This window comes from Dromiciops gliroides, chromosome 4 (genome assembly GCF_019393635.1).
Source record: "Dromiciops gliroides isolate mDroGli1 chromosome 4, mDroGli1.pri, whole genome shotgun sequence".
NCBI classification, from domain to species: domain Eukaryota; kingdom Metazoa; phylum Chordata; class Mammalia; order Microbiotheria; family Microbiotheriidae; genus Dromiciops; species Dromiciops gliroides.
In genome coordinates, this window is record NC_057864.1 from 314,350,517 (window position 1) to 314,363,556 (window position 13,040).

General features: G+C 37.6%; 1 protein-coding gene across 1 annotated transcript in view; it reads right to left on the minus strand.

Annotated features, from left to right (window-relative positions):
• The window catches only part of MDN1 (midasin AAA ATPase 1), a 173,275-nt gene that overhangs the window by 89,288 nt on the left and 70,947 nt on the right, over positions 1–13,040 (minus strand). The window contains exons 30-35 of the mRNA XM_044000235.1: positions 11,504–11,639; positions 10,927–11,057; positions 7,646–7,790; positions 5,356–5,485; positions 3,364–3,585; positions 2,667–2,864 (exon numbers count right to left, since the gene is read on the minus strand). Of these exons, the coding sequence (XP_043856170.1) occupies positions 2,667–2,864; positions 3,364–3,585; positions 5,356–5,485; positions 7,646–7,790; positions 10,927–11,057; positions 11,504–11,639 (962 nt within the window). The remainder of the gene's footprint in view (positions 1–2,666; positions 2,865–3,363; positions 3,586–5,355; positions 5,486–7,645; positions 7,791–10,926; positions 11,058–11,503; positions 11,640–13,040) is intronic.

Genomic DNA, 13,040 nt, shown 5'->3' on the forward strand with positions numbered 1-13,040 from the left:
CATAAACAGAAATTTATTATATCTCTAACAAGAGAGGTCAACCAGCCTCTGCTTAAAAGGGGAACATGCACTACCTGTCACTGCAGCTCATTCCAATCTATGATAGTTCCAACTGTTAAGATATTTTATCTTACATCAAGCCAAAATGTTCTTTTAGGCAACCCACTGTTCCTAGTTCTGGCTTCTGAAGGAAGCAGGAAGAGCCTAACCTTGCCTTTTAATGACAGCTCTCGAAGGACAACAATCTTGTCTCTCACAAGGTCTTCTTTTCTAAGGGAATTGTCCCCACTTGCTTTATACTACAGTTGGTCAATCAATGTCCTTCCTAAAATATAGCACACCATACTTCAGAGGTGTTCTGAACAAAGCAGAACAAAGGTGTTCTGTAGCTCAGTTACAAAAGAAGTTACAGTACACTTTTGGGAACTGCAAACCTAACTACCATTTTTAACACTGTTTCTATAGGAGAAAAAAATACATTTTGCATTTCAAACAGCTGACTTACAAATGAACTTTTGGAATAGGATTATGTGTAAACTGTGACCTGTTTGCACATAAAACTTTCTCCTTTTAAAAAGCCATAAGCCTACTTTGAAACCAGTGTCAAAAGTATACTTTTACCGTAATAAAAGCACTATAAAATAGTTTAATATTCCCAAAAGACATTTTAATGACATGTAAATAAGAGCTGAGGTAATGCTTATTCTGCAAAACAACAAGAACAAAGCAAAGCTACAAATAATGCTTTGACCCAGTAATTCAATTTTTGGGATATATGCCAAATAGATGAAGCAAAAGGGAAAAAACCCAACTAACTTACAAAAAAGGGTACTATGTATAATAGCAAAAATTTGGAAACCATCCAAATGCAGAACAGGGCAATGATGAAGCAAACGCTGGTTTTACTCATATGATGGAATGTAAATATAACTATTAAATGTTACAAGCATGTGCACCATATCAACATACAGAAGTAATTTTACGAACAGGTAAACAAAACAAGTCTACTAGACAATATGTATATGCTGACTACAACTATGCAAAAATTGATGTGGGGTCATGAAACAGAGATCAGAAGAGGGCAGTATAGTAGATAAAGAGTTTGTCTTGAAGCTAGAAAGACCAATTTCCAAGAACCACTCTTTGGTCCTTACTAGCCATGTGACTCTGAACAAATCAGTTAACCTCTCAGCAGTTAACCTACTTGAGGCAGCTCTCTAAGGCTCTAAGTTGCAGAGAAGGTGTTGACTAGCACTGGTAGGAGTTTCCTCACACAGGAATTACCTGTAACAATGAACTCATAGGTCCAATCCCTATCCCCAATATTCATTAGTTTCTTTTTTTTCTTACAAAGTTATATTACAGAAGGGAAGGGGATGAAAAGAAACAACTGGGGGGGCAGAGCCAAGATGGCGGAGGAAAGACATTAAACATACAGAGCTCCTGATACAATCACGCCAAAAATAGCAATAAAAGAACCCTTGGAGCAGAAAAAACACACAAAAATACGGGCTGAGATTTTTCTCCAGCTACAGATAGATTTCAGGGGACTGTGCTGGGCCATGAATAAAGCCTAATCCCACAGTCTGGCTGACACACCAAACACCCGCCAGAGGAATTTGGCCCAGTGCCTCTGAATCAGCGGCAGCACCAACGTCTTCTAGAACCAAGCTCCCGGTTGGGTTGAATGCCTGGCCTGGGGGGGGGGGGGTAAGTGCAGGAGTACCAGTGGACTGGGGGGAAGGATTCAACTGTCCCACCCCAGTGAAAACCAGGAAGAAATCCTGAGTGGCTGGAGGCCCAGGTGGGGGAGGGGAGCAGGGGAGCAGGGGAGCAGGCTCATCAAAGCTAAAAACCACACCACAGAAAGCTTTGCTGGTTGGTTGTTTAGTAAATAGGCTTGAGGTTATCTCTGGACCAGAGAACAGGCCAGGTGAGATTAAAACCTACCCCACCTCACACCAAAACACCTGGGGACCCTCTGAAGCTGGGAACAGGAGCTGAGCCGAGAAGCAGTCCCCCCCCCCCACCCCCCAGTGGAGAGTTTAAAATAAAATAAAAGTGAGGCCAGGCAGACTGAGAAGAAGCCCAACCATCCCCCAGGCCATGCTGTAGCTCGAACCGTGTGTCCTGGAAGCAGCACCACACTTTAAGAAGGAGTTAAAAGCCAAAAAATTACAGTAAGCCAGGATGAGTAGGCAGAGAAAACAGAAGACCATCAAAAACTTCTTTGGGGCTAAGGTAGACCACAATACAACCTCAGAAGAAGAATATAATAACAGAGTCAAAGCTCCAACATCCAAAGCTTCCAAGAAAAATATGAACTGGTCTCAGGCCATGGAAGCTCTCAAAAGGGACTTTGAAAAGAAAGTAGGAGAAATAGAAAGAAGACGTAGAGAAAGGGAGGAAAGAATGGAAAGAGAAATGAGAGCAATGCAGGAAAGTCATGAGAAAAAAGTCAACAGTTTGAAAAGCCAAATGGAAAACGAGATTGAAAAGAAACAACTGACAATATGAGGATGTCAGAACAGATTCTAACCAGAACAATTAATACAAAGAGAACAAATCAGAATAGTACCCAAGAAGCACATCCATGAAAATTGGGAATTTTAGACATAAAATTATATAATTTTCATTTATCTGATTTAAAATAAAGTCATTCTTACCCCTTGGTATTAAAAAGGGGCGGACACCACAAAAGTTGTCCATGCAAATAAATTCCTTATCTTTGGTTTTGTCATAAATCCTCAGCTTATTCTTCATAGCATCCGTAAGTTGGACTACCTCAGAAAGTTTCCTAATCAGGAATTGTAGACATTCTTTGCGAGCCAAGGGTGCAATATCAAACCCACAGGAAGTTGTACCTAAAAGATAAAGCATCACTATATTAATAAAACTCAAAATCTACTAGGTCTTACGGCGAGTAAGCAAGATTTATTTCACAGTTCTGTGAACAAACTTTGTCCTTTCTAGGCATTCTATAGCCTATACATTGCTCTAAATGTAAAAGGAGTCGAAAGAAAGCATACTGACAACCAGATGTTATATGGTATCTACAACCCACTAAGATTAAGGGCTTCTATAAGGCTAAAAGTCAATTTACATAAGATTTTGCTCAATGATAATGATGAAGTTGTATATAAAGAGTGCTTGATGTGGAAATTAAACCAAAAGAATATGACTGTTCCTTAGGGATAGCACAACAATTTCTATTCATGTTCAACTTTAATGAATTATAAACAACTAAAATATATCAAAATTAAATATAAATAAGCTAAGTGAATTTGCAGTTAAAGACTAGAAAACAGAAAATATATGAACTTGTATAACATCTGGCCATAAGGACTCTCATTACCAATTTACCTGAACCTATTCCATCCACATACACCAGGCATGCAGCATGAACAAAAGATGTCACAGCAGAAATGGCCTCTTCTCCCTGCTTGGAAGCATTTTCGATCCTAGTAATATTCATGAAATTGACCCAGGACAGGATATCTCTGATGCTGATGACACATCGTCGGCCAAACTCTTGGATGGTGAGCCAATCTATGAAGTCCATCATGAGCTCAGCTATGTCTGTCCCTAAAACACAAGAGCAGGAAGTTTTAAGAACATACTCTATAGGTAGAGCTGAAGAGTGTTAACCCCCAGAAAAGACACATTTGCCCAAAATAGGCTGTTCTTAGGGGATGCATACTGAATGAAATAGAAATTTGGCTAAAGTCTAGAAATGATTCTGCTGTTCTCAGAGTTTTAGAAAATGATTCTTGGTTTGGTTCCTGTGAGAAAAATGACTCCTCAATATTTTCTGGAACTCAGTGGTGGTAATGTGTCAAAGGCTCATTTATTGTCATTCTTGAGAGAATGGGCCACCCTGTGTGCAGCTAGTGGGTGACCAAAAATGGAGGCCTGCAGACTCCCTTTTCTCTCTTAATCCCTAACACAAAATGGCCCCTCCCTTTTTCAAGGATTACAATCTATGTGCAAGAACTGGCTAATCTCAGTATCCCCACCCCCTCTGCTTGATTTTTCCCAACGGAGAAATCTCTCATCAGTGAATATACTTTCCCAGGCAGTTCAAATTAGCTTTTGAATTAAACCCTACTGAGGAGACAACAACTCCATCTCACAATTCCTCACAGTTCCCAATTTAAAGTGACTCAGTAAGTTGTAGAACAATGTGGCACAGTCAAAAAAGTGCTAGATATAGAGTCAGAAGTCCTGAATTCAAATTCTGATTCTGCCCATTGTTATCTGTGAAGCCACAGACCAATTACTTCATCTCTCTTGGCTTCAGTTTCCTCCTCTGCAAAATGGGGAAGCTGGAAGAAATGTCCTCTGTGGTCTAAGTCAGCTCCAGAAGTAGGGATTATAATGGTCCCACAAGATAACCTACAGTTTCCCTCCACATTTTAAGTCTATATCTCTGACAGTGTGGGATTTTTAAACTGACTTTTAAAATTTATCTCCCACTCTTCAAAATCTAGGGTACAATTCAGAGTCTGGAAAATTAAAAAGCTCATTTGCATTTTGGTTCATGACACTTTGTTCTGTGACTAGAATATGCTAAATGAGATCATCATACTGAGAAACAGTGAAGGAATTCATATGGGTGGGATCCTGGAGAGATAAACCAATAGGTTGAAAAGAAATGAACAAAGGTAAGAAGTAGTACATATATTTTTTTAATGAGTACATTACTTGCACAACATTTTACAAATTTTTTTTTCCTCAAGGGCATTGTGAGCAAATAATTAATCACATTTTTACCATTTTTTGTCTACACTTATAATTTCATTCATATAGAGATCACCAAAAGAAGAAAGTTCCTATACCAAAGCAGATCATCAACTGTTATGTAATTTTTAGTCTCACAAAGTCCCCTGAAGAACTAAGTTAAGTGACTTGTCCCGGGTCACACAGTCAGCAAGTGTCAGAAACAAGCTACACCCTTTATCCTTTACACTATAATTGAATGTAAGTGTGGAGTGCAGGGATTGACTGGCTCATTTACATCTTTGTAACCTGAGCACATATCACAGTAGAGCCAACTATCCTTTAAATAAATTCTTATTAAATGGATTGTTACTTCTCTGCCACCACATTCTACCAAAAACTTAAGTCTTACAATGGCAGTGGACAGAACTGTAAATATAAGAGAACAACATATTAGAAACTAAAATATAACTTCTTTCTTGTTGAAGGAGATGAAATTTAAATGTTTTGGTGAAGGAGTTATTACTATAGTAGCAAAAGATTATTAAACAACTTGGTTGAAATCTATGCCTATCTCCATTTTTTATATTCCTTCCCCTTGAAACACAACTCGATGTATCTTTTCCCACCTCTTACCTTGACGGTCTACTTTGCCCAGAGATAATCCTGGATAAACACTACGCTTGACAATCTGAATTAAATCTTTGCGGCTCTTGCTTTGAGGGCACCATATCTCAGTAAATCTGTTACGCAAAGCAGGAGATAGCTGCAAAAAGGTGAAAAATCAGTCTGAGCTTAATAACTACAATTGTTGTAAAGAAATACTTTTCCTTATCTGAACTTGGAAGTGCTTTTGAACCTCTAACTGGCACACCCCCCTTCTATAAGTGTTCCAAAATCCAAAAAGTAAATTCTTTAGTGTATGGTTAAACACACTGCCTATGAGTCCAATGACCCTAACCCCTAGGATAGGGTGCCTTGTAAACTGATAATTTTACAAAAACAATTAAATTCTATGAAGATATCACTAAATCACAGTCTTAAAAGCAGATTTTTTTTTGAGTAGTAGAAAAACAAGATTTCTGCCCCCATACCCTGTTCCCCAAGGCTTACAAGGATTCCTAATAAGAAGGGAAATAAACAGTAACTATACCCTTGGTTATAACTTCCATACGAGAAATGCATATTTAGGAAAATACAAAGTCACTTCCTGACAAGGAAAAGACTTGTGTGTCCTGTCATAAGGTACATGTTCATTATGGTCAAGAAGGAGATCACACATTGTCACAGAGATCTTTTGATATTACTGCTTTCTGTGGCAAGAGCAGCTACAAATAGGCCATACAAGGGCCATAGTCCACGTCTATCCTTAGCATCTCACTATTTATTTCTTTTATAAGTCCACTCTCCCTGGAGCTTTTCTTTCAGTTCAGTTATGGCTTTATGGGATTGCTTTGCTTGTTTTCTAGTTTGCTGTTAAGAAAAGCGACCCAAAAAAATCTTACATTCACTTCTTTTACTCATTTCATGGTACTTCATGGAATCTTAATTACCTTTATTCAGGATTAACATTTCTCTTCCTTAGCATCCTTCATCAACATCCTGCAGCCATTTTAGTAATATAACTAACAAAAGCCAGGTGTTACTTGAATGTCTTTCAAAAACAAAACTGGCTCTTCCATGAGACAGAAAAGTTTGACTAACAGTTTCAGGTGTGGCACCCTCCCCTAACTTGATTAAATAAGGTTATTCAAAAATTAAGGAAATTTAGGACCAAGGAAAATACCCTATAAATTACTATTAACCTTACTCAAAAGGTGCAGATTTGTTCAAATTGCAAGATTAAAATATATTTTTGATATTATATCAAAGGGAAAGCAAATGGAAGAAGAGTAAATAAACTGCTTTCTAAAAATGGGTTCATTTAGATTCCAAAGGACTAGTGATAAAGCATACTATCCACCTCCAAAGAACAGATATTGATTGAACACAGAATGAATCATGCTATTTTTCTTTCATTTCTTTTCTTTTATTTGTGTCTTCATATAAAATGACTAATATGGAAATGTTTTATAGAATTGCACATGTATAACCTATATCCGATTGCTTACCACTTCAGGGAGAGGGAGAGAAGGGAGAAATAGAATTTGGAACTCAAAACTTTAAAATAAAAATGTTTTGGTTTTTTTTTTAAAGGTTAATTTGCTATGATTTTAAGGCTCCATAGGTGATATAAAAAATCATTTCTCTGAAACATAATGATTTACTTCTGTTTGCAACCCCTGTGCCCCAGTTCAAATAAGTCTTCATTTTTTTTCTGTTAATTCCAATTTTAGTTGGGCTTGGTAACTGTAACAGATCAACATGTTCATAAACCATAAAACGGAAACTGTCTTTGTGATGGCAAGAAATAGTTTCTTAGAAAATTAGAAAATTACATATGTCCAACAACTGTAGTTTACAGTACATTAGATATAGAATATTATTATGCTGTTAAAGAAATTTTATTATGATTCCTACAGGGAAATATGGTAAGATCTGCAAAGGAGAATCATAAATGTATCCACATTAATAAGTTATTAAACATTTTTAAGTAAGCATAAGCAATTAATTTATTAATTATAAGTACTGGTAAGTATAAAACATGTATTTTTTAAAAGGCAGAAATGAAAATTAAGGGATGTAAACAGAAACAAAAATCGTGAACTTAGGGCAAGCCTAGAAAAGGAACAGAATAAAACATTTTCCATTGCTTGCTTGCTTGCTAATTCATTTAATTTTGTTTCAGTAAAGGCTAAAGATTCAGGGAAAGTTTTACCTTGCTTTGGTACATTCGTTTTTTAAAAAATATTTATTAAATTTATAATTTGAAGAAATACCTGTTTCAATCCAAAGCAAATTATTCTATGAGAGACATGAAGTTTACCTCCTTTTTTCCAAAATCACCCCCAGGGTTCATGGTTGCTAAGATACGAAATTTTTTCCCAGCAGTCAGCAGTTCCACTTCATTATTGTCTTCCTCTGGGCTACCCTTTTCAGCCAATACCAGGGTCTTTTCTACTTCAAGGACACTAAAAAACAAAATAATAGGGAAGAGGGGAAATGAGAAGTCTTGTGTACCCAGATTTCAGATTTAAAATAAGCATCATGCCAGATTCAAATAAAGCTTTGTCACAATCCCCTTATAAGGGCATGACCTCCTGAGCAGAAAAAAAGAAAACTATCTCTTTCTACCAACTCCCCATTAAGCTACTGTTCATTAAAAGGAGGTGTTCTGAATCACAAAGAAAGCCAGTGGGCAAAGTGTAGTACTCAAGATCTCTGCCTTTAAGCTGCAGGTGTTCTGTGACCCAATGTGGTGCTTTTTCAAAAATCCTTTTCATTTGGTTATCCAGTAGATGACAGAGGAAGAAAACAGCCTAACAGCCTTGTATTTCATTTCATATTTTAACTCTTTCTAGGGGAGCAGAATAAAGCAGAGAAAAGAACACTGCATTTGGAGTCTGGGTACACAGGTTCAAACCCCTAGCTCTGTCACTTATACCTGTGTGATCTCCAGTCCTGTGGGCTGTAGCTTCCTCACCTGTAAAATGAGGGGGCTGGACTAGATGACTTCTGAGGTCCCTTACAGCACTAAATCCATCATTCTGAGCATATGACCCTATATGTCTGTAAAATGGGTACAAGTCTTCAGCTGTGCAAAGGCACTGACTTGGAAGAGATCTCCTAGAGAACCCCTCACCTTTCATATCTGTCTATAATCCCACTTCTTCCTCAAAGAAGGATGGGTTCCACAGAAACAGTTCAGTTCCAGAAGAATTACTCAAGATTTATTTACCCTATTTCCTTACCTTTCCAAATTTCCCTTTCGCCAATGACTTTACTATGCATATCAATCATGAAGAAAATAATCAGATACCCTTAAAGATTTCCTAAGTAATTAGACCATAACAAAGCCAACACAAATGATGTCATCAAGCATCACACTATAGATAAGGAAGAACAATTCTCTTCTATATTTGGTTAAACTGAGAAGATGCCACACTGTAGTGAAAGAGTAACAGGCTTGAAAGTAATGAAAGTTAGACTCAAATACCACATCTGGTGCTTAATAGTATTTTGACTACCACTTAGCTATTGTTAGCCCCAGTTCATTTATTTGTAAAAATGGAATAATAAACCTCTGTACTGCATATGTCACAGGGATATTGCAAGTATCAAATGAGATACTCTATGCAAAATGCTTTATACAATAACAGTAACTTAATACAATAACTGTAAAAACAGACAACTTTGAAAAACAAGAACTCTGAACAACATAGTAACTCACAATTCTAATGGGTGAAGCAGGTATTCTCAACTCTCTGACATAGGAGATGAGAGACTCAGGGTATATAATGAGACATAAATTCTTGGGATATGACTAATAAAGGAATGTTTTGTTTGACTATGTTTATTAATCTCAAGGGTTTTATTTTTCTTTTATTTTCCTCCTAAGGGAGTGTATGAGAGTGAGAAAAAAATGTTTTGTTACTTAGAAAATAAAATTCTTAAAAATTATTTGCAAGGTAAACAGGAAAAAGACTTCATGAGGGATATTAAAAGATCAAACTGTTAACATTCCTATATGGGAAGATAATACTTTGAAATCATAAGAACTACCTCAGTAAGCAATTCACAGAAGACAGGGCTGAACTGAATATGAAGGGATTATATCTGTAAAGCATTTATGTTTTGTTCTTTGTAGGGCAGACAGGGTGGGGTATCTTATGTCTGGGGCTGGATTTGGGTTTGGGGCCTCCTGGGTCCAGGGCTGGTGCTTTGTCCACTGTGCCACCTAACTAATCCATGATGACATCATTAAAATAGGGTTGAGGTGTAGGAGGAAAATAAACTGGGGGAGGAAGAAGGGGAGAGATGGTCTGGGGAGAGGTAGTTCACATGAAGGAAACAAGAAAAAAGCTTATGGAGGAGAGTAGAAGAGGGGGAAGGAGTTGGAGAGTGAGTGAACCTTAATATCATCAGAACTGGCTCAAAGAAGGACTAACATACATACTCAAGTAGGTATAGTAATATATTTTTGCTCTGAGGGGAAGGGGGGAGGGAGAAAAGGGGAGGGGAAAGAGGGGAAGGAGGAAAGGGCAGATTGGGGGAGAGAGCAGTAAAAAGCAAAACACTTTCAAGGAAGATGAAGATGTTCTGCATTACTGCACCAGTATGACATATTGAATTGCTTGATCTCATAGGGAGGGTTGAGGAGGGAGGGAGGAAGAACAATTTAGAACAAAGAATTAGCTCAGGGACCCTGATCTCATTGGAGTGGGCTCATGGAGGGGATAGCTTTCATACCCAATTGGAAGGAGCAATCTATTTGACCCTGCAGGAAAATAGAAGGGGAAGAAGATAAGGAAGGAAAGGTGAAAAAAGGGAGTGCAGAGTGAGGGAGAGGATAGTCAGAAGTAAAACACTTCTGAGGAGGAATAGGTAAAAAGAAGAGAGTAAATGTCATGAGAAGGGAGTGGGATGGAGGGAAATAGTTATGATGATTGATTATAATGGTAAAACATATGGTACCTACTTTGCTGGGCTTTTATGAAGAAAATTCTCTGTCAAGCTTAAGGTACTATATACAGGTTAGGATGAACAGGATTCTATCAGAAAAACCTGGAAAGACCTACATGAACTGAAGCAGAGTGAAATGTACTATATACAAAATAACAGCAATAGTGGGGGATAATCTGCTGGGAAGCATGTGGTTATTTTTAGCAAGGCAATGATCCAATATAACCCTGAAGGACTTATGAAGATTGCAGCCCATATGCAGAGAAAGAACTGATAGTATCTGAAAACAGATGGAAGCACATTAAAAAAAATTTTTTTCTTTTCCTCTTTGACAATTCCTTAATCTGAAGTTTTGGGGTTTTTTTTACTGTTTTCCCTCACAACTAGCTAATATGGGAATTTTTCCATGACTACTCATGTATAACTTATTTCGAATTGCTTGAGTTCTTGTGGGTGGGGGGTGCAAATGGAGGGGGGGGAAGAGAAGTTGGAACACAAAGTTTTTTAAAAAATTGATGTTAAAATTTTGTTTTTACATATATTTTGGAAAATAAATTTCTATTTAAAAAAAATTTTTTTTAATTATTTGCAAACCTTAAAAAGCTATATAGATGTCAGATTGTTGTTCTTATTAAAGACACGTACCTATTGAGTCTTTCCAAAACTGAATCATCAGCTAGTGAAATTTCATCTAAAAGAAAAAAGCCATCCTCCTTCATTGCCAAAACTAGGGGCCCATCATGCCACTCAAATAGTCTGGATTGGTCAACTTCCGCCTAGGAGATGAAAAAGAAGGAGAAAAATAAAAATATCTAAGTCTTTATGAGAACAAATACATAAGCATATATACATATACTAACATATTTGCAATTTTAAATAGAGTATCTCTGAGGGCAGGAACTATCTTTATTTTCTTTGTAAGACCAGAGCCTAAACAGAGGGTCTGGCACATAAAAAAGTGCTTAGTCAATGCTTACTGATTGATAAAAATGTATGACTAATATAACCAATGGGTTGCTAATTATATTACAAAGAAAGAGGACAGAATCTAGAACATCTATAAAATCCAGAGCTGGAATTCCGGGCCGCTTTGAAGCCCCCTGAAAATGGCACAGAAAATGGCATCCAAGGAAAACAGTACTTGGTCAAGATAGCATTTGGAATCAGGGCACCCCAGACTCTGAACAAAGTTGCCTCAAACATATAATGCTACAGAACAAACCTCCTTTGGCCTCTGTCTGACTGGCCGGAGACCTCCCAGGAAATCAGATGTCTCCATGTGCAAGTGGCAGTTGACAGAATACAATTTCTGGTTTGCCAATGCTGCAAAAATTTGGCAGATAGTCGTTTTCCCACACCTATTACAATGAAACAGAAGGTAAACAGAGATAATGTATACCCAAGATGAAGATAGGTACAGGAAGCATACTATTATTTCATAGGTAGAGGGCACTCCCAGGTGAGGCCACTCCTTTCACCAATGCAGGTGGGAACCTTCTCTGCAACTTATAGTCTTTTTTTTTTTTTCAGGGCAATGAGGGTTAAGTGACTTGTCCAGGGTCACACAGCTAGTAAGTGTCAAGTGTCTAAGGATGGATTGGAACTCAGGTCCTCCTGAATGCAGGGCTGGTGCTTTCTCCACTGTGCCACCTAGCTGCCCCTGCAACTTATAGTCTTAAAGAGTTCTCCACACCAGTGTGGCAAACTCAAACAAAAATAAATAGGGGCCACTAAACTACACGAGTATTCTATAGAACACATATGAAAACAATATTATCTATGTTCTATTATATGTCTACTTATTTTGTTACATATTTCCCAATGACATTTTAATATGGTTCAGGCCACATTTGGAAGAATGAAGTGTAGAGGCCAAGGCATATTTGACCTCTGCTTGAAAGCACCAAGGTCAAATGACTTGCTTAGGGTCACACAGCCAGTATGTATCAAGAGTTGGCACCTGAACCTAGGTCTGTCTTCCTGAATTCAAGACCATCCCATGCTGTTTCTCCATGCTTCTAATCAACACCCACTAAAACCTCAGTGTGAGGAAGATTCCTTCTGGCCATTTCATGAAATAACCATCAGGTAGAAACATTAATTAAAGAAACGGTTGAGATGCTCCCACCACAGCAGCTCCACTATTATGGTGGCCTTTTTTCCCCTTTCCTCACAACAGAACCTTCTTCATTGACTAAAGTTTCTAGTTCTCTTACTGATCTCAGAAGATGGAAAAAAACATCTACTACCCTAAAAACCTGAAGGAAAACGTGGCCAAGTCTTTAGCCCTTCTCTACATATTCCTACCATGAATCTTATGATTTTTGAAAAATGAATTTAAAAGATACTTATCAATCAAATAAGTAAAAGAAGACAATTCCTTCATCAGTTATGTCAAAAGTAACATTTTATTTTTCATTAAAAAAAAAGGAAGGAGAGAGAATGTAAATAAAAATAGTGGGTAATTTACTTGCTTATTTAAAAACAAAACAAAACCGGGAAGACAGGTGCCACAGGAACCACAGACCTGTAATTTCATTGGTATAGGAAACTGGTACGGGTGAAGAAACTCCCTCTACCAACACAGACTGTCAAATGCTCTGCAATTCAGGGAGTCTTAGGGAGTTGCCATGGGCATTCAAAAGCCAAGTGACTGACTCAAGATGATATGGCCAGAAAGAAGTCTTGAAACCAGATCTTCTGGATTCATTTCTAACCCTCTATCCACTATGCCACACTGTCTATCACTTCACAAAGGA